The sequence below is a fragment of the Pithys albifrons genome, chromosome 13, assembly GCF_047495875.1.
Source record: "Pithys albifrons albifrons isolate INPA30051 chromosome 13, PitAlb_v1, whole genome shotgun sequence".
NCBI lineage: Eukaryota > Metazoa > Chordata > Aves > Passeriformes > Thamnophilidae > Pithys > Pithys albifrons.
This window is the reverse complement of record NC_092470.1, coordinates 11,785,582-11,807,966: the sequence shown is the minus strand read 5'-3', so window position 1 is coordinate 11,807,966 and position 22,385 is coordinate 11,785,582. Positions and strand designations below refer to the sequence as shown.

The window sequence follows — 22,385 nt, the reverse complement described above, 5'->3', positions numbered from 1 at the left end:
GGAATAATTTAATTTTTTGTAAAAAAAAGTACTACAAACCAAGTAACCTTTTTTTTTAGGCAAAAAAGGGACAGTTCTAGCTGGAGGTACAAAGTAATATTCCTCATATATTTCACACTGCAAATACCCAAGGAATCACATTAACATATTCCATTTCATCTTTAGGCTGAAGACAAAGCCGTACCTCCTCCCCAGGAACTGATGTCATTCTGTGTTATAAAACATGCTGCATGCTGAACTTGGCACTCAGCATGCTCAGGGTAAGCTAGGAGCTGATGTAATGAATCCTGTGGAAGGATTTACATCAAATACCCCTTTGGAATATTAAATACAGACAGGAGCAGCTTCTCACTTGAATAATGACACACTGGCTAAATTTCTTCTTTCATCTCGATCACCTTTCTCACTTCCTCTCTAAGACTGTGTGCATCACTGTGCTATTTCACTGCCTCAAGAGAAACATATATGATAAAAAGGATGAAGGAACTTCTGTTAATTACCATGGGCTGAACTATGCTTAGTTTTAGCTTTAGCAATGACTCTTGACACTCGAGTGGGGGAGCAAGCAAACCAAGAAAAGAGAGATTCCAATTTCAACAAGTGTGCACAGCTGCTTGTGTCTTCTAACCTCAAAGGCAGAGGTGCCTGAGAACACTCCTGAACTTCAGTTTTTATGTGGGAGAACAGTACAAAAGACCTTGTACACATATCCCCACTGCCCCAGTAGCAATGCAGTGCTCACAAGCTGTTTCAGTTAACTATGTTTGTATTCTCCTTCTGCCTGTGGATACCAGTGTAAGACTTTCAGCCATTACAGGGTATTTTTCTAGGCTCACTTAACTTGAATCACAAAAAAAAAATATTTTCTTGTAGTAAAAGTTGTAAGCAGTAAGAGTTTGAAAGGCAAGGTTTAGTCCCAGACTTATGGCTGTGTGTTTGGGGTAGGAGCTCAGCCAGTGGAAGTTAAGGGAAAGATGCCTAGCAAATGGGATCAGAAGCAAAATGGAAGCTGAGAAGGGAAAAAGTGGAACATCAGAAGACCAGAAGACTGTTTCCTGGCCTAACACTTACTGTTAAACCACTGTCAGGGCTTGAACGTCCAGGACTTGAAAGGTGTTTGGAAGCCTCAAAGCCATTTTTTAAGCAGCTCTGGGTCCTCTGGCCTTTTCTAACTCAGTTGTCTTGCTTGTTAAAGAGGATGCTAGTGCATGGCTTTGCAGAGCTTGCAAAGCTGAGTCTGCTGAGGTTTGTGTGGGAAGTGTGGGAGGAGATTCTTAAAGATGTTAAACAAGGGGAAGAAAGGAAAACATGAGACATTTTGCCATAGTAACCTTCAAAGCAGGCAAAGAGAGAAAGCATTTGGTGGAGTTAAACCACAGAAGTTCTTTGCCCACAGAGCCATAGCTCCAGCAGAACTAAAAATTGCTGAGGCACCTGGACCTCCCCTTTGTTCTGAACCAGCAGTACAGGCTGCACAGGGACAGGGCAGCAATTTAAAAGCTCATTTTCTGCATCCAAACATCATGTCAGAAAGAAATGCACTCCATCCTGCTATCATTTAACGAGGACCCCTGGGACCACTGTACCTTGGAGGCATAATGTCACAGAGCAGCAGAGAGATTATTTGTTTTGAAGCTTGTGAATAGCTCTAAGACTTCATTTCAAAGTGCTCCACAGTGTTGTGGCTCAAACCCTTCTGGTCTCACAGAAAGGCACAACTGACTACTGTTCTCCTGTGCTGTTTCTGAGCATCCTATAAGGGATTATTAGATATTTATTATCCTTTCTTGTCTTTTATTTAGGAATGGCTTTGTCATTGCTTCAATTCCTTTATGTTCAAGAGACATTTTCATAAGTGTCTTATCAATGATGTCTCCACTGAGACAAGCAGAGACACCCACAGCAAAAAGCATAGCAAGAAAAAAAAAGGCATTAATTCAATTTCAAGTGATTTTTAATTTATATATAACCACTGGGAAAAACTGAAGTATGAAAGCCACCTCCAGACCTGTGACAAGGTAGCTGTTCACACCACCTGTCTGGTTTCTCCTTTTGTCAGAATAAGCAATTATTACTCAGAATTATTTGCAAGGGAACAAGATATTAGTCTAGGCCAATTTGCTGAGAAACCAACACTTGTGTTACCAGATCATAATAGTTCAGACTCACCTGGAAGCAATTACAGTGATGCCCAGGTTTAGCAGCAGTATTACCTGATAGAAAGTATGCAGCATGGAAAATTGATCCAGTCATTCCAAATGGGTAATTTAATGCTGGATTGCTGAACCTTATTCAGTTTTTAAACACAAAGCTTTAAGATTAAAACCCCGGGGGTGCATGGAGGACCTCTCCGTCATGTCTACATTGGAATTTACTCTTGTATTAGCATTAAAACAGGGACAAATGGAAAGTGCAGACACTGCATAAGACTGCCAGCCTGACTAAAATTGAGAACAGCTTCAATCACACCCAGTTTATTTCAGTGTTCTCCCTTCCATGGTGAAGGACCATCAGTAAAGCCACAGGTACTGTCTCCAGCAAAGCTCCATCATTAAAAGCATGGGAAGTGATACTAAACTGGAAAGGGTTCCGAGCACAAGGCATGTGATGTTGCTATGTAATCTTGGAGAATAAAGGAAGGGGATCTGGAATGGCCGAAGAATTTGCAGCAGCATCCAAAGACACCTGGGTACTAGAGCCATGAATATCACATTAGAGCTATTCCTGCTCCACAGCAAGGCCATTCTTGCTGCATGGGCAGCAGCCTGGAGTCGCCCCCAGGAATGGGCACAGCCTCACACTGGACAGGCAGCTTCAGAGGTGTAGCTTGTAGAGAGAAGAAGCTCAGTGGGAGGAGATCTTAGGTGAGGATCAGGCATCATGGTTCCAGACTTTAATTATAATCTCTCTTTGGCAAATTTAGATGGACAGGAGAATGAACACAGCTGCAGTCAGTGACTGCAAATCAGTGTTTTATGTTAAGTGAAATTATTGTACACCAATATGGACATAAATCTGGCTGATACAGAAGGTTGATTAACACAGCTCTACACTCCAAGTAGTCGCAATAAAGATGCTGTTTGAGTTTCAGGGAATTCATTGTATTGATCACATCTTTTCAATGATGATGCATCAAGCATTTTTATGGCAGATTAAATTAACTGCTTTTACCATTCATTAATATAACCCACATATTAACTATGCTTATGAAGAAATACTTTTTCTGGCCAATTCTCTTTAATATCTTTATTGATGATACAGACAAGAGAATCAAGTGCATCCTCAGTTATCCACAGATGACATTAAGTTGGGTGGGAGTGTCCATCTGCTGGAGAGTAGGAAGGCTCTGCAGAGGGATTTGGACAGGCTGGATTGATGGACCGAGGCCAGACGTATGAGGTTCAACAAGGCCAAGTGCTGGGTCCTGTCTTTGGGTCACAACAACCCCCTGCAGTGCTACAGACTGGGGGCAGAGTGGCTGGAAAGTGACCCAGTGGACCTGGGTCTCTTCTCCCAAGAAACAACTGATAGGACAAGAAGAAGTGGTCTCAAGTTGCACCAGGGGAGGTTTAGATTGGATATTAGGAAAAATTTCTTCGTGGAAAGGTTTGTCAAGCATTGGAACAGGCTGCCCAGGGAAGTGGTGGAGTCACCATCCCTGGAGGTATTTGAAGGACATGTAGCTGTGGTGCTTGAAGACATGGCTTAGTGGTGGTCTAGGCAGTGCTGGGTTAATGGTTGGACTCCATAATCTTAAAGGTCTTTTCCAACCTAAGTGATTCTGTGAGTCTATGATTTTTACCTGCAGTCTCTGGACCCACATGCTGTTATACTTCCTCTCCCATCCTCATTGCAGCAGACAAGTGGATGATACTGATGGTGTGATGCAGTTTCCCACTAATGGGGATGGTGGTGTAGCTTTCCCCTGAATTTAGCATAGAAGCCTGCAAGGAACGGAAGAGATTAATACCAGGTAGCAAACTACAGCTGATTACAATAGGTGCCTGTATAGGGAAACAGTGTAATATTGCCAGGAAAATATTAATTCTGTGTAGGAGAGGAGAGCACAGATGCAGGGAAAGGGCAGCACTGACAGAAAGGCTTGACACTAACATGAACAAATGGTGGTGGCCTATCAGTCTCACTGGCTTGGAGAGGAAGGAGAAACACAGGAGCTGGTAACACCTGGAGAGGTCACCTCTTCCTTTCTTACCTGCTTTAAGGCTCCACTGCTGCAGTCCCTGAACTGCTCCATCATCCATCTCTCCCCTGCTTGTGTTTCTTCAGGAACAGTTCAAAATGTCTCTACAGTCAATTGCCTCTGCAGTGACAATAGTCAGCAATTCTTTCAGTCCCTTTGGAGTGCCTTCTGCCTGCCTGGAAGGCTAACAGGATACTCTTTGGGTCCTTGAGTGGAACACAGCGTGGCACTGCTTGTAGCAGCGAAGAGACTTGTCCAGGGGCACACAAGGGTTTGATGGGCTTGCCAAGGGCAGGCAACAAATACAGGGGCTTGACAGCCATATACCACCTTTCATCACCTTTATGCCAGTCCAACCCCCTCAAGTCCTCCCTTCCCCAGACAACAAGTATCTTAGTTATTTTTAAAAGAATTTCATATGTTTGATAGTCTGAAAACTACAAAGTAAATATGCATTTCAAATTAAATGGGTAGGACTTGACACTTCTTAAAATATACATTTTATTATTTTCTGGTAGTTGCTATGAAGGTTTCATTCAAATTGTGAAGGTACACAGCCTTTACAAACTTCTTGAGTTAAAGGTTTTTGTTGTTGGTTTTATGTTCTTTTTCTTTCATGGCAGAGGAAAATACATAGGCTATAAAATGTTGAAATTCATTAGATGCTTAGTATCACCTCTTCATATATGCTGTGGAATGCTTTCTAGAAATACTTAATAAAATAAGGCAGACTTTAACAGGGAATTCAGTCATAAAATTTCATGGGAGAAAACAAAGAGTTCCAACATATTATTATTTTTGTAGCCAAGAGAAGATTAGGTGGTCACTGTTTGTGAACTACTGCAGTTCTGGTGCTCAGACAGTATACAGTTCATGTTTATTCTACTATCCTCAAGTGAGGCCTTTTCAATAAAACTTATTTTAATTAACATAAATCAGACAATATTTAAACATACACATCTATCCTTACAGTGCAATAAAAATGTATCATTGTATAGTATTTTGTATTTGCATTATGAAAATAAAAGGTCTGTACATCAATTAAATGTATATTAATGAGTATGAATCATGTAAATTTATAATGCATCTAAAGTTGGCTTTGGCTTTTAAGTATTTATAAATTCATAGAAAATATTGAACATCTAACAAAATAAATAAAACATAACATTTTAATCATAGATGCTAACGATCAACCTCAAAAATTCTTGTGTTATTTTTTACATTTGCTACTAAATTTCTTAAGGAGAACTCACTTTCAGTAGTGCTCAGAAGTGAATGATTGCACCTTCTGTGATGTGAAAAAATACAGTACATCTATTTTCATAGATCAAAAATTCTTTCATAGACAGTTGCATTTTAAATGTCTGATTGTTCTACGTAACTGTCTTAAGTGCTTATAAAAAGCATGTAGCTTTCTCATAAAAGCTGTGAGACTCTAGTAATAGATAATCTTCTAGTGAATGTCCTTTTCATGAGGATTCTTCAAGGTCTTCCAGCTTCACATGCTGGTATGAAGATATCACAAAAGTATGTTCACTGACAAACCCTCTTCAGTACAAGTATTGCAGCAATCCAGTGTAGTTCCACTTGGTAGGCTTATTTCATCGGAGTCCACACATGGGAGTTTGTGGAAGTCAACTGCTGACCTTGTGTTCTCTTGAATTTGAAAGTTCCCCCAGTGCATGGCTAGCCTTAGTGTAATACTGCAGAGACCAAAAAAAATCTGAATTCACATGAATAAAAGTGAACCTGAATAAATATGCATCTGGTTAGTAAATTACACACCATGGTCTAGCTGCTATTCTGGTGGTGGTCGAAGGACTCGCAGATTCCTTCCATCTAGTCCTTTCCAGTATTTAATGTTATTATTCAGATGCTCCATCAGATTTGGCAAGTCTGCAAATGCTAGGGAAGGAAGGGCAGAGAGTCCTTAGTTTGCAGAAATGAAAGTCACAGATTCTGCCTGCTTAAGTATCACTTGAAATATCTGGGCAACTGTGTTAAGTAGAAATGCTTAAATCTGTCATACTGATACTTGAAATGGTTTTGGCTGTATAGCTCTCATCACTCATGTAGACCTCGGGCCACTGAGAACTGTTCTGTAAGTCTACTTAATACTGGTATTGCAAGTCCCAGCAAGGGGGCACAGGTTTCCAGGAGGGGCACAGCTAATTATGCTTGTAATTATTCTGCTCCATCAAATATCAGTCACACGTCATGATCTAGCATTCAGAGAATCACATTTCTGGCCTCTTTTACCACAGAGGCATCACTTGGAGGGAAATATCTGCTCCTCCAAGCAGTTTCCAGAGTGTAGAAATTTGTCTTAAAGATTAACCGATAACAACATGGACAAAATGACTGTGCCCAAAGTGCTATCAAATAGAATAGGTTCTATTTTCCATTTACAGAGAAGCAAATTAAAAAAGTTAAACATAGCCTGAATCTAGTATATTAAAGAGAAGCCATGAAAATTACTTGTAGCAGTATCAAATACTTCTAAGCAATAATGAAGTTATTAATGTTAGTCCTTTTCTCTTCCTTTCTTTAGGAGCCATAAAAAGTAATTTTATGTATCACAGTAGTTTCAAATGTTCACAGTATAATCAGCATCAGGAAAAATAGCAGAGTTTTGCTTACCATCCCAGGCATCAAACATATCAATAATGAAGTAATCAATGAATGATAGTTGGGATTTGGGGATGCTGCAAGTATTTCTGTCAAAAACTGGCATCACAACAGGTAAACCTTGCCTCCTTTCTTCATCAGTCTGCAAAAAAACCTCTGGTGATTATTCATCTAAGAATGGGTTTCTTTTAGCAGCAGATTGTTTGGCACTGACTAGAGCATGCATCTGGTATATAAAAGGAGGAACCTGAATAAATCTGAAGTGATTTATCTTAAGCATCTAGTCCTTCTGGTTTCAGCAAAAGAGCAGAGAAATAGTACTTTCTAGTGTTTTCCACAAAGAGATACCTTTATGTTCTGCATCTGCACACAAGCTGACCCCAAGTAACTTCACACATTACAAAGTTAAGACTGTTTTGGAGCTAACAGCTGCTCAACCAATTTCAGTATCTGATGAAAGTGACAATCTGTACAACTCAGAGATGGCAAAATACCTTTTTTATCCCTTTCCCACCCACTTGGGGTTGCAGCATTTGGTCTATCATCTGTAATAATGACTCTGCCCTCTCCTTTTCCCCATCTTCCTAACACCTTTCTTCAGCACAGTGTGCTAAGGTCTTACAGCATTTCTTGGAGTGAGTGATGTTCCCATTCTAACACTAGAACCTGATGATCCTATTCCTGAGGCAAAGCCAGCATGTGGGTATACAGAAGGCATCCTGTTATAGAAATGTATTTGCCGGCAAGACTCGAAAATCTCAGCTCCAAACTGAACTACTTGAAAGCTTAAATTTTTCAGAAACTTCACCATAGAAGTTGTCAGTTTTCATCTGTCTGCAGGCATCTAGTCTTGTATCAGTATAAGTGGTATCCTATCACTTGAAATAAAAAGGTTGTTATTTTCATATTTTGTAATGTAGCCTTAGATATCCTCTGACACTGGCAGTATATGCCCCCTTCTCCAGTTTAAAAGAGATGCTCATCTGGAATTTCAGCAGCCCATTTTAGATGCCTTACCTGTGCAAAGTACTCCTCAGAGATCCGTCCAGCCCACTCTATACACTGTTCTATGGGTCTGCATGGATTGGAAATGTCAGCACACTTTATCAACATGCGCTTGATAAGGATACGGTTTTCAGGAGACCGGAGAACAGTTTTGATTGACTCTCCATCACCATTATTCTGTAACATTTAAGAATTAAAAGCAATCCATTAGCAAAGTCTCCATGTAGTAACTCAAAAGCTTTTGTGCTTTGCGAATGCTTTCAGCAGATCCTATAGGGATCAGTCCTGCTACTGGCTACCATACTCGATGTCTAACTGAATTTATAGGGGGATTATGAATCTCAGCCACAGCTCTAAGCTAGCAATGAACTCCAGTTTCTGGTTTCAGTCACTGTCTTTGTGACAGATCTCTTGGGTATCTTTGGGCAAGTCACCTAATCTCTCTATGCCTTATCTGCCTTCTTAAAAGTGTGGAGAGGATTCATTCATCACTACACACATAGTCATGAGCACCATGTAGACAGAAAAATGTAATTCTCTGCTGAAATCCAAGAATTAATGGACTTACACATTAAGAGTGGAATAAGGAGTCTAAAAGAAAGGAGTGACCCAAGATGCACAGTCAACCTCATCAGTGTGAGTATCAGTCATTCTGACAGCACTCCTAATGTTTGGAGAGTCAGATCCCACACTGCCTCCCAGGCATGCTCTTCACTCCCTTCTACTGGACCTACGTCAGCCCATCAGTCTCTGATCTGACTGAGAATTCTTGCTTTCCCAGGGTCTATCAGTATTAAAGCAATCTATTAGAAACATGCTTTGAACAAACTCATCTTTCCTCTGCAACTGCAGCAAAGTTTTCAGTCCACCCACAGCTTCTATTTGGTTCCCAGGCTACAGCTGGGAACACGTCAGTGGTACTCTATATTTGGAGGCAATACACAGCTAATATGAGTGATGATCCAGATTAGAAGCTATTTTCTGTGGAGCTCCGATGAAGCAAATTTCTAAAGGACAGAGATCCAGGATCAAAATATTTTTAAAAGTTACCTCTAAGTACAACATTGTTGCTGGACTCTTTAGAGATGGGTAGGTACAGAAATTTCCAACACCTTCTACTCAGGATAGAAACTCTTTGAAGCAAGGAATATACAAGACTTCTCTGGCACGTAGGAAGGCCTTGCTCCACAGTCAGAGCAGGGAAGAAGTAACTAACAATAATGATAATAATAATGTGCCACCAGTTCCTGCAGTATTTTGTACAAAGAGGGAGATACAAAGCAGCTGAAACATTCTGACTTTTCATTAGGTCAGAATAAGCATGACATTTTTCAGAAGAAAATTCTTGTGGGAAAGAAAGTTCTTCCTAAAGGAAGAAACTGACAGTAATAAAGAAATTAGCATCTGGTAGCATACTGGCTTAGAAACACCAGCTTCACAGTTGTTAGCAAAATGGAACTCCCAAATCAATTCTTCTCCCTCATTTTTAGGTATGTGGAAGGGGAAACCAAGGAAACCAAGTGAGGTGCATGCATCTCCAAATGCATGACAAAATTACATAAGAAAAAGCCAAAATAAAGTGATGGAAGCTCCAGAAACACAAGTATGGAAATATTAGAGATCATTCAGTTACACACAGTAAAGAATATCCTAGTAGGTAAACCACCAGGAATCCAAAAAGGATGTTCAATTCTGTGCTCTGTTCCAAGCAAAGGCACAGTTCTACTTGCTCAATGCAGATGCCTTGGGACTAAAATGTACTATCTATGCTTAGTCCCAGCATCCTCCTCAGAGTGTAGAGGTGTCTCTGCCTGTCAGATGCTGGCTTCCTGTCACAGCCTTTGGTGACATCATGAAGGGAAATGGGAGGGTAAAGGATGCAGGAGCTGGAAAGGATTTTTATTTTTCAGTTTATGAAACAAAAGAAGAAAGGAAACAAATAGAGCAGCTTTTCAGCATGGCTCTTTGAATAAATATGTGTAAAAATAATAAATAAAAATTAAGTGAAACTGTCCCATTTGGAATATGCAGTTGGCAGCTCAGCCTGCAAACACAACCCTGAGTCACTAACATGACTGGAAACCAGGCCAGAAAACACACTCTGCCACTGCAACCAGAAACAACACAGTTGAACAAGGGTCTGACAGTGTTGTTCTGCTCAGAACAGTGAATGATTTGCTTTACCCTCTCACACATTACAGGCCTTTTAATAGAAACCTGCTGAACTGAGAAACTCCCAAACAAAAGAAGGGAGACATTTTTCAGTAGAAATTATATGGTCTTTGTCTTTCTTCCCATCCTAGGGCAGAATTTGCTGTAAATCACAAATGACTCCTGGGACAGATTATTTCCCTGCAGTCCCTGAGGCTTAAGGGCAGAATTAAACTTCTGTTTTGTTTCTCTATGTTGCTGTATTTGTTTTTTACTCTCTGACTGTACAGGAACAGTTGTTCAGCTCTGCGTAACAGTCAAGGAGAGGAGTTTGGCTCTTTGGATGGGTGCTATGGATGCTGCTGCTCAAACAACAGCTGCATCCCTATCTTTGGGGCTGGAAGGAGGGGGTCTGCACACCAAGCCAGGCCAGCACAGAGCCCTTTAGCAGGACCAGGAGCCGCAGAGAGTTACACACTCCACAGGGTCAGTGGTGCGGTGAACTACAGCAAGGAGCAGCAGCTCCCTTGCTCTCCTCTTGTCCTGAATGCTCCTGTGCTCATCCAGAGAGGCTGTCCAGCTGAGAACTTAACATCCTTTCTTCCAGTTTAGTTAGTAAAACCAGTTCCTACTGGGACTTTGGCTTCATGTTTCCGAAGTTCCAATTAGCATCGCTGGGTGCCAAGAGCAAAGTTAATTCTAGCATATACTCCTGTGGACAAAGGTACCATTCTCCAATTAAGCTCCAGTCTGCTTCTGATAAGCAAAGGAACAAGACCTATTCCTCTCCCACTCTCATGTAAGAAAAAGACTGCCCTCCCCCATTACACACAACAGCCATAAATGTGGCTTTCCAAAAAACATGGTAAGGAAACACAGAAAACCATTACATCTCCTACAGGACATTGCCACTGATGTGAACTTTGTTATAAGCATTTCTGAAAACCTTTTCGCAAAAAAAACCCACATTCCAACAAAATTATACACTGCTCTTACTGGCAACAAAACTGCTGGTTGAAGCTGTTATTGAAACTGGTGCGGTTTCTCAGAATGAGTTCTCAACAGGCAATTTGGTTGTGTCCATGGGGTTCCAGTTGGCTATTGATTATACCTATGTGATACATAATGTCACTATCATCTATTTTAAAGATCAAAAAAGAGAGTAGACAAACTCCACAAATGCTGCCAGACAGTGATGAGGGCCCTTATTCCCAGAGAATGCACCATATGGCAGCCCATATCCCTGCCCTTATGCTGCACCCCCAGCATGTCCCCTTGGGAGGGAGGGAGTAGTTCAGCTTCTGTTTTGAAGCAAACCTTGTCTCCTTTGCAGAAATGGCCAACCACAATGCCAAGTCTTGCCACTCCATGGGAGTGACTGGGTTAATCAAAATGGCATTTTTAACAAGAAAACATACAGCCCAAGGTTCTGGTTCCAAGTATGACATCAAAGCACTGAGATATTAATAGGATCCAAGTGGGTCCCAATCATCCACAAAATGTGTGACAACCGTGTTAAGCAGAAAGGCATTCAAACTCAAAGGTAAAAGATAAATCTCTAGTCTCTCTTTTTCCATGTTTCTGATGAACTTTCTCAGTACACCATGTGGGGAGTTCCTACTGAAAAGGATTCCTAGTCCCTGCCTAGTAATTTTGAGGAGGACTTGCAGTGTAGCTTACCCCATTTTCTTCTAGTGCTGCCAAAGGTTTATTAATGCTGTTGACAAACTTGTTGACATGCTCAAAGTGCTTTGTCATTTCTGTTGCTAAGACCATGTCAATAATGACTTGGCGAAGGGTTCGATACTCATTCCTGTTTAAAGAAGGAAACAATTAAGAATTCTGGCTGGTTCACAAAGGGCTGGTTGCTAAAACAAGTCTAACAAAATTTCCATTGGAGAGAAGTGCTGGGAGAAGAAAGAACAGTAAAAAAGGTTTGGGCAGATGCATCTATGCTAGATGGAGTACATTTTGGTGTGTAGAGACATATGTGCTCAAGGCATGACCGGATCTCTAGGAGATGCAGTACCAGAGCTGGGCAGAAGCAGTAGTACCAACTGCTCAGAAGAGCTGCCAGGACATGCCACACCAGCATGTTCCCAAGGCTTTTAGTACAGACACTCAGCAGTGGCTCATGCTCCAGTCAAATTTTCAGCAATACTTTTCAGCTGTATCTTGAGATGACCAAGGCAATGGTCACATCCTTGTCCTAAATGCCTTTCTGGGGCTGGAAGAAGAACATTAGGTCCTTCACTATCCTTGCCATTGCAACAAGGCATTTAATTTTTGACTGATGCTCTGTGGCTCTTTCTTTCTTTGTTCTGCCCAGCAAATATGTACCTACTCAACCATAGCTTGCTTTCTACATTCAATGATACAAAATAATTCTTCTAGACTTACCCACATTAAGATTTACAGTAAGTTCCTTAGACAGGGTCTGCCTTTTTATCAACAGGAGGAACTGACACCATGGGATGACTGCTAAGTTTGTGTAGGACAGGCAGAAGAACTCTACTCTTTTAGAAGCAAAGGATGCTTGTTTGTCCTTTGTTATGTGACACAGAAGGAAGGGAGAGGTTAGTGGGCAAACAAGGACCCTGGGTTTTAAGCTTACCTCTCCATGTTTTTAAATATATTGCATTTGCCGTCGCGGGTGGTGAGCTGGAAAGCCAGGGCAGCGTGGTGGCTCTCCAGCACTGCGGTGTCATTGTAGAGAATCGCAAGCTCACTGCCAGCATTGCACAGGAAAGAATTGGTTCTTCCTGGGTGATCCACATCATGGACTGTGGCGGCAATGAGTGCAGCAACCTCATCAATCGGATCCAAAGTTTGCTGGAAATAGAAGGATGCTTAGTTTTCCTGGCAGACTCATTAGAAACCCTGCTCTGTCCATAAGATTAAGCCAAGTTCCTGGGAATCAGAGCCAAAACCCTTGAGATCAGTAAGGGTCAGATGTTCTACAAAGAGCAATGGAAAATTCATTATAAGCTTCACTGAACACCATGTGACTTTTTTGGCCATTTTGTGCCTCTTAAATTTTGTCTTAACCATGCCTTTGTCACAGCGCATCAAATTTAAAAAATGTAAAGTAATAAATGAGTTTGTGTTTTCTAACAACAGTGAAACCACCTTCACCTGGAGTTCGGCTATTTGGCTGGGAAAAAAGACCCATACTGCTGAAAATTATTCTATTACCACCACTTTTAATTTCCTCTGGAATTTTAATGTGTCCTAATCACATTCTAGTTATGCGCTGGCCAGGTTTACCATTTGAAAGGAATGTTATCCATATGTCCAGTTCTAGAACAGTGTCCTGGGGTTACAGCTAATGCATATTCTATAAATAACACTTGCTGATTTACATCCATGGATAAATTATGTGACACACTGTTCTTTACTTTCTGTGAAGGTTATGATTCTGTTAGTGTGGTGCACTCCATGCTTTATCGCTACTTGCAATGGTCATTGCTTTATGTCTAATTTTATCTATCTATTTCATGAAAAAATAAACCCATTTGACTTTTAAGGTTTTATACTTAAGTTTTAATACTGTATTAATAGCATAAAGGAGAAAAAGAACTAATCACCTCAGAAATATATTGTATACCTTTGGAAACTAGCGTTTATGCTGTGTTTATGCTGGCTTCTTGTGAAGGACCACAGATATCAAACAATTAAGTTAAAAATTTTAATAAAATAAAAGAGGCACAAAAGCAGAAATATCCCCTGTTAAATCTGGGAGCAGGGGAGATAATTTCCATTCCAATTAACTTGAATTTAAGGTCCAGATTTTCTACTAGCTTTGACAGTACCATTCAGAATAATTATCCTTGGTAGGTGAAAAGACAGACTCTACCCTACTTTACATCTCCTGAAATTAGTGCAATGACTTAACTTTGAGGGACCTAGGATATTATTCACTGAGGACTGTCAAGAGAGCAAGAAAAGGCATTAACTTATTCCTGCTGTACTTCATGGTTAGCATTATCTGAAATACTGTCTGCCATGTGTTAGCTTCTTCTTTCTTTCAGCTGCTGCTCATGGGATACTATTTTGTGGTATAAAATTAGGAGAGCGAGACTTTAGAACAGGCTGTCCTCATAAGGACACACTGACCAATGCTCAGTCTGACTGAAAAAGATCTGTACAGATGGATGTGGCCAGAAACTTGAGAATACCTGAACTGTAGGACCACACCAATCTACCTGATGATCATTTTCTGAGGCTCACATAAAAAACTTCACAGGGATTTGCAGCACTTTTATGAACAAGGTCAAGGATTCTAATTTTGTCATCCTAACTTCCATGCCACAGAAGTGGAAATGATTCTGAGAATATGGCTTTAATATGGGAACCAGAAAATTTTCCCAGGCAAGTTGAATTGAATTCAGATTAAAAAAAAGTTTCTCATTGTGACTCTGACTGGCAGAATTAGCCTTCTGTGCTTTGGTTAAGTTGAACTTTGGACAACACAAAAGCAGCTGGGCTGTAACTTAGAAAAGATAAAGGCAGAATTTTGAACTTTGGTCCTGCTCCTTCTTCTGCTGCACCATTTTTTCCATTCCTATGCCTGCAGAGGAATGGAAATAACATTCTGGAAAAAGAGGAGGCAGTCATGCTTCTGTGGCATCGAAATGAATCCAGATTTGCCTGTTTTTCATAGATATTCTTGGGAAGACCAGCTAAACCTCTGGCAAATCTGGGGCTGAAAAAACCCAGTGATGTTCTATTCCCACTTGGCACATGGTATTTGTAAATCAGCCTCTGGAGAGCACACTAATGAGCTGCAGCTCCAGGTCAAGGGACTTACTACAGTTTAATGAGCTGTCAGAAGCTTGTTTATAGTCACAAATTTCTCAGCCAGGTGCCCACCACTGGTGCTGTCCTCCGTCAGGCCAAGTGAGGGGAGGAATTTCTACCCAAAAATGCAACCCCTCTCCTTGTGCAAGCACTGCTTTAACTCCCCTTCTCCAGTGTGGGCATGTGAGAGCAAAGGTTGCTCTGATTTATTCTGGTTGTCAGTGGCTCTAATACCCCAGTGGGTGTTACAGTACAAGGAACTTTGGCAAGTAACCTTTCTCAATACTCTCCCTCAGTGCAGTCTCTATAAGCCTCAGGCCATCTTGTCCAGTGGGTGATACAACCTACTTCATATTGTCCTGGTAGTCATCAGCAGAGTGACCATCACAAGGCATTAAGAGATGGTGATTTATTACATTAGATCTGTATTTGACACATACTGTCAAAAAAATAATTGTGATAGTAGCTCACCCATCTGAGAAAGTTTAGCCATATGGAGAAGTTTTACTTATTCTCCCATCAGGTATTGTTGAATTCCTATAATACTAATATCCATCTTTCCACAGATACTGTAAGAGATCCCAGAAATCATGTAAAGCAGACCAGTTCTTTGACCTCAGAGTTACCAAACTGGTTGGCATTGGGCAGACATTTGGCTTTTGTAATCTGTTTTTGAGAGATCTTCCTTTGATTGCATCTGTACTTCCCACCTACATTGTTTCTTATAAATGTGGACTCACCTTTACTCTTTCTTTAGACAAGAAATAAGCAGTAGCATGTAGTACATCTGCTGAATGAGTAGAATTATGGTAGGAGTTGGAGGAATGGTAGTTAGCCTCGATAACTTGTAACCATGACCTCAGAGTGGATTCTGAACAGTTTAGGAATTCACATATTCCAAAGCGAGCAAATATTTTGAGACCCAGATAAACTAAAGGCCTGTGGAGAAAAACACAAAGTTTTAAAACAAATTAAGTTGAAAGAATATATAGCATAAATAGTATGAATCCATACAGCATTTGTAACCCTGACATAGAAAATGAGATATAAGGACTCATTACTGAATTACAGTCCAGACCTGTGGAAGTGTTCTGCCTATCTATCACATGTACAGTCTCAGAACCAGGCAGTTCCTTCCCAGGGATATTAAAAATGCTCTATATTGCTGCTGTGCTACACGTAGCAGTATTTTGGGGCTTGGGGAGTGTGTGTTGGGTAAATGTAGACTGCAGTCAAAATGAAATAAATGAGCAAGTACTAAACTGTGCACAAGAGGATGGAGATAATCTTGCTGCTGCCAGAGATTCCTCAGCTAGTTTGTTTACAGTTAGATTAAGTATATCTATACTACAGAATGCTGCAATCCCTGTGCTTTCTGCACTGAGGATTTGCTCCACTCCTTTTACACCCACCCTTGCAGGTTTCCCTTGCTCGCTGACTACATGCAACAGAGGATGCTGCTTGAGTCCAGAAGCACTCTGATTTTTAGCTGCACCTGACAGGTGAGATGAGGTCATTTAGAGCTGCTGAGGTCATTTAGGGTTAGATGTGTATATTTTGGCAAAACCACTCAATAGTACTGTGTCATATACTACAATCATAATATACTAAAGTTAAATCCCCCTTAATCCCCCCATTGTCAGACAAAGGTGCCTCCAGGTTTCTGTGTCAGGGTAACTGAAATGCACCAAATCTTAGATTTAATTAATTATCTTGGCTTTACTACCATATATCTGCTTGGTCTTAAGACAAAATATTACTAACATAGTCATACTTGTGAGTCATATAGGATCACTTTAATTCTCTTAATAAATGAACTGCCTTTATTTAAACACAGTAGGAAGCAATCATTATAATACCTTTAATAAGAGGACAGGCAACAAAGTACCTCCTTTGTCCCTCTGTGGTCTCTCCAGATCAGCAGGAATAGAGAAGCCTATCTGGTGATCTCATGCATGTTGACTGGGATAATTAATTAAGTTACTGCACTATACACATAAAATGTTGTAAATCACACACACTGACTATATTTTTACATTTTTCTTTTTAATTACTGTATCTATAGCACTTTATTAGAAATCAAAATGCAGCAAAGGAAAAAAACCCTAAAGCAACTGAATGTAAATTTCTTCACTTGTAATAAAATCACTTTAAAGAAGAATAAAACCCTGGATTTTTCTTCAGCTTTTTGGCTCATAAAACCATGGTATAAAAGTGAAGTGCATGTATGTTAACTAAATGCCTGATATATTTCTTAGACTCTGTTTTTGAATACCTTTCAAAGCTCTTAGAGATTTGGGATTTGGATGAGGGTTTAAGAAAGTCAATTCATTGCAGGATGTACCCTCCAAATTAGTGTCTCATAGACGCTTTAAATTAAGACAAAGTGTGATACATGAAACTAGACCAAAAAGGGAAATTTTTGATAAGCATCACAAAATAAAAACAAGGATTTAAACAAAAAGATTAATTTACTTTTAGTGGGAGCCTTTGCTACTAATGAAGTACAGTCTATCAAAACAGCTGATCTGCTTTTAAAAACTTCTATCGTGGAAAGTGGTATGCCCTACTTTTTATCAGTAAATATTTTTCAGTTAATCTTACAAATAAAATGACCTGCCAAGATTTTAAAATAAAGACCTTCCTCTAATCCCACAGAAGGTCAGTGGGAATTCTGTTGAAATGATGTATTGGCACTGTTCAGGAATAAAACCTACACAATTATATTAAAAGAAAATAAAACCTGATCTGTATCAAGTAATCAAATTAAGACCAGCATGTTGACTCTGTGTGTAGGTGGCCACAACAGGAATTTGAATCCCCACATGAAAATAATATGATTTGTAGAACATTTCTATTACTGAGAAAAGGAAGGCTTTAAAAATTGTGTTGTTTCGTCACTACACCGTATCAAAGATACATAATCTTCACTTACATCCACTGGCAATTTCCAGTAAATAGTGCATGATGGAACAGAAGATATTTAATGTTCATATACAACTAGAAATGACAGTGAGAAAATTTCAAACATTTTACTTTGAAAATAGAAATTATTCCATTTTAAAAGCACAGATGGAGAAATGAAAGAGCTGATTACAGGATGACATTTAAATCACTTCTCAGCAACTTCAATTTATGAGCTCTTGCATTAACTGACCTTTTATGGGTGGCAGCCTCAAGTTCAAAGATATCAAAATCCCACTGTTCTTCATTTTCCATTGCCTGTGTTATCCGTGGGGGGATGTCGTTGAGAGAGATTGGAGAGCTCAAACTGCCAGCGACCTGATGAGTTTCTGTTGAGGAATACATTTATTACTCTATTACATATTTATTAATAGTGTATCAAACACTGTATCTAATAGTGAGATACACTTGTACTGAATGTACTTGTTTTCTTTTCTGTAGTGATGCCTGGCAACCCTTTATTCTATAAAGCTCGGTAATGCTGCAGAAAAAGGCTTATAAATAAAAACAAAACAAACCCAAACAATGCTTATAAAAAAAGAATATCTGAGCACATTTGCCCCATTTCTTAAATTTCTGAACATGTTTTAATATCTCAGTAGCCACCAAATTAAAACTTACGTTTTGCTGACAATATGTATTCGTTCCCTGATAATCTTCGTAAACCATCCTGTTAAATAAACGTTGAGAGTTAAATGCAGGTCATGGCACAAGAGGTCTAGATGACACCAAATAGTACCACAACACCTTCAGAGAAGCCTGACCACAACCTGTTACAGTCATCAGAGCTCCCTCTCCCTTGCTTGTGTGTACTGATAAGATTTCTGTGTTTTACATATAGTTCGTAACAGGTGAGAGACTGCAGGATATGGGACACGACATGAAACCAGATGAGTAAAAACCCCCATTTCTCAGGTGCAGATGGACCTCTGGAATTACAGCCTCACATCTGTCTTTATCTGGCCAACAGACACCAGCTGTGGGTGTGCCACAAAGCAGACACAGTATGTCCACATACTTCCCATCAACAAGCAAAGGTGGGTGGTAGGAGGGAATGGATGGAGAGAAACTTCTCTCATCGCCCGGCACTGGCAGATCAGGTCACCTCAGCAGCATAAGAATCTCATGATTTCTTGTTCACAATGCAGAGCAACAGATTTCTCTGAGGCTTCCTTTCTGTCACAGCAGTTCTGTTTGTTTATTCTTCAGCTCACTGCCTCCATGGCTTAACTCTAGCATGACAACTACAGATTAAAACTAACAGGAAGTTAGTGCCAAGGATAGACTGAACTTTGTGCCAAGAGAAAAGGTGGCCGCCTTGGGCTCTCAGGTGCTAATGATGCTGCGCCATGAACAGTAAAAAGACACCCAAACCCTAATCCTAACACGAAAGAGAAGCCTAACCCTAACCCTAACCCTAACCCTAATTCTAAGCGTAACTCTAAGCGTAACCCTAACCCAGGACTTGAGAGAGGAGAGAGGAGGGGGTCTGGCAGAATAGAGAGAACTAGGCCAGCCCTTTGTGGGCTGGCACCTTTCCTCTTTCGATTCCTTTTCCAAGAGGGATCTTGGTCCGCCTTCAATTCTTGGCTGAAAAATGGCAATGTCCCAGCCCCACTGCTGCCAAGGAGGGACTGAGCTTTGTGCCAAGAGAAAAGGTGGCAGCCTTGGGCTCTCAGGTGCTAATGATGCTGCGCCATCAACAGTAAAAAGACACCCAAACCCTAATCCTAACACAAAAGAGAAGCCTAACACTAAGCCTAAGCCTAAGCCTAACCCTAACCCTAACCCTAACTGTAGGCGTAACTCTAAGAGTAACCCTAACCCAGGATTCGGCAGCGGAGAGAGGATTAGGTGTGGTGGAATATAGAGAACTAGGCCTGCCCTTTGTGGGCTGGCACCTTTCCTCTTTTGATTCCTTTTGGAAGAGGAATCTTTGTCCGTCTTCAATTCTTGTCCGAAAAATAGCAATTTCCTAGACACACTGGTGCCAAGGAAGGACTGAGCTTTGTGCCAAGAGAAAAGGTGGCAGCCTTGGGCTCTCAGGTGCCAATGATGCTGTGCCATTAACATTACAAAAATATGTAGTATTTACTTCTCCGCCTAGAATTCTAAATGCTGTGTCCCAAATCCTGCTTTCTCTTTAGAGGTTACAGTGCTTAGTTACAGCCTGTTAATATTTAGCCCACGATGTCAAAACACAGTTTTGAAAAAAAATATTTCTCAATGCATCTTACTCAAAATGTTATGCACAAAAGTATAGCAGAAGTACGTGTGGATGCTTTATCTGATCATGCAATATCTGCACTTACGAGAATTGTTAGATCTCATTTTTACTTTCACACTTGTCAGTGTATTAATCTGGAGTTTTGTGATTTAGTGGGAAAGGACAACTACAGTGGCTCAGTGAGTCTTCAAAAGTACTGCTGTGACACAAATATTAAAGACACCAGATGCTGCCTATGATTTGGAATCAAAGATTAGTTTTTAAGGGTTGAAATAGCAAGTGTGATTGTATCTGGCAAATCCATCTTTGATCTTCAAATGCTCTTTTTGCCTGAGAGTTCAAATCCAGTAACATATTACTTGTTTCTCTTCTTAGACATAACTTCTGAACATGAAATGGAATGATATGACTCTGTTTTCAACAGATCCTTTGATGGAAAAAAAATTTCTCTCAGATAATTTTAAAACTTATACTATGCCAGATACCCTCATGGTCTGAAATGGATTTCTCAGCTTTCCTATTGCTCCATAAAATAACCTTTGATTTATCTTTAGTAATGATTTTGTGTTTTGCAATAGTTACTTACGTATTCTGGGCTGCTACGTGTTCATGGACTGAGTACAGTCAGAGTACAAATGTGTGTAAGGATCAACAATCCACAAAGAGGAAAAAGCTGTTGAGTTTACAATCTCTGTATATTCAGCAGAAGAAGCAATTCAATCTGAGACTAATACCTATATTTTTATACTTAAGGTAACAGTACATTTTGATTACTCAGTTAGTAAATCCAACCTTATATAAACCATTAGGGTCCTCTGGAATTCTTGAAGACTCCCATATGTTTCTCCTGATTAGACCTTTGCTGTGGTATTTTGAAAAGCAAAAATACATGTGAACTATTTGAAGATTCTGATAGATACTGGAAGGGTGTTGTGACAGTTACAACATGAAATTATAAGAGCCCAGAGACATCTCTGAAAAGCTCCTATCCTGTGAACCTTTCTGCATCTGTCCATTTTTTTCCCAATGTAGCCTTTTATATGCAATCTACAGAGTAGTGGAAACACGTATCCTTAAGGCACAGGTAACATTCATCTAAACTCATCTTGTTATCATCAGGAGAGTTAAGACTCCAGGTTATGAAGGTTTGTGTTCAGTTCTTGCTTTGCTTTGTTCAACCTTGGGTACACACCACAGGTACAAATATAATCCAAGAAACAGCAACAAAAAGATGTATTTTGCATTCTTTTGAAAACACATTCTTTCTATAGACTGAAAAGCCCCCAAAAAACATGTCATTTTAATCCTCATTATTAAGTACAAGTGTCTGGCTATCTTTCTTTCTTCCTCTCCCATCTATGCCTTTCTTAAATTAATTGCTTTTTAAAAAAGAAAATGTGTTTACTTTCCATTTGTAGCAAAACTAGTGTTTCAAAGGGGCTGGTCAATTCCCTTCCTAGTCTCAGAGTGACATTATTGAAGTAAGGGGGGGGGGGAATTCACAAAAAGAGGTGTGCAGTTTTTCTTGAAAACTTGGCACATGCCAGATGATAAAGATGGAGTAACTGGGAAAATCAGGCGGTGGAACATTAATCAACAACTGTTTGTGGCAGTATGTACTTACTGTCATTAACCCTCCAACAAGGTCACTTGTATGTGGATCTTCATCTTTTGTCCCCAGTTGTGGAGAGTACAATTCAGTGGTTCTTAAAATCTCCAAAGCCCGGTCTAATGCTTCTGCAACTGGCATGGGACTGCTTTCTTGTGCAGCATTGATGATGTTTATTACCTAGTGTAGCATTAGACATATTGTAAACTTAAAAGTGATTTAAGAAAGAACAGAGAGACTCATCAATTACAATAGAAAATTCAGCAAATAAACAAGATCTAAAACTTTAATCCACATGTGGAAGAATCAAAATGAAAGGAAAGTTACTAAAACATGGATGTTTACTCCTGACCCTGGCAACAAGACGGTGGCCTTAAAGACACCAATCTTTTTAATGACTTTCCCTTTCACCTCCAAGGCACAGCCTCAATTTGTCTCCAAATAGATTTAACGTAACTTTCCCCCATTTGCCTCTCTCAATTTGTCTCCAAATAGATTAAATGTAACTTTCCCCCATTTGCCTCTCTCATTTTAATGAAGAGCTAATTTTTGACAAATCCTTTCATGGTTTCAGAAGGCAGTTTACAATGGACAAGTAAGGAGGAACTCTACTCCATCCTTCACATAAGCAAAAGTTCTTAAGGGTCATACGATGGCTGACCACATGGAGGGCACTCTACTAAGCACACTTGGGAGATTTTTTGTTCAGACTATCTGGTGTTTTGGAGCTACACCAGTGGGCAGGTGGAAGACAAGTTGCCCCAGAGGCCAGTGCTGCCTTGCTCCTCAGCCTGGATGCT

The 22,385-nt window shown here is 40.1% G+C and overlaps 1 protein-coding gene across 5 annotated transcripts in view; it reads right to left on the bottom strand.

Moving 5' to 3' along the window:
* Positions 1–4,685: 4,685 nt before the first annotated feature.
* The window catches only part of PDE8A (phosphodiesterase 8A), a 141,602-nt gene continuing 123,902 nt past the window's right edge, over positions 4,686–22,385 (bottom strand). For all 5 annotated transcript variants that reach the window (XM_071568127.1, XM_071568128.1, XM_071568124.1 and 2 more), the window contains 10 exons: positions 21,601–21,765; positions 18,371–18,419; positions 17,943–18,078; positions 15,526–15,724; positions 12,600–12,817; positions 11,666–11,798; positions 7,847–8,011; positions 6,842–6,971; positions 5,987–6,106; positions 4,686–5,904 (listed from right to left, as the gene is read on the bottom strand). In XM_071568127.1, coding sequence (XP_071424228.1) covers positions 6,000–6,106; positions 6,842–6,971; positions 7,847–8,011; positions 11,666–11,798; positions 12,600–12,817; positions 15,526–15,724; positions 17,943–18,078; positions 18,371–18,419; positions 21,601–21,765 — 1,302 coding nt within the window. In that variant the 3' untranslated portion in view covers positions 4,686–5,904; positions 5,987–5,999. The remainder of the gene's footprint in view (positions 5,905–5,986; positions 6,107–6,841; positions 6,972–7,846; positions 8,012–11,665; positions 11,799–12,599; positions 12,818–15,525; positions 15,725–17,942; positions 18,079–18,370; positions 18,420–21,600; positions 21,766–22,385) is intronic.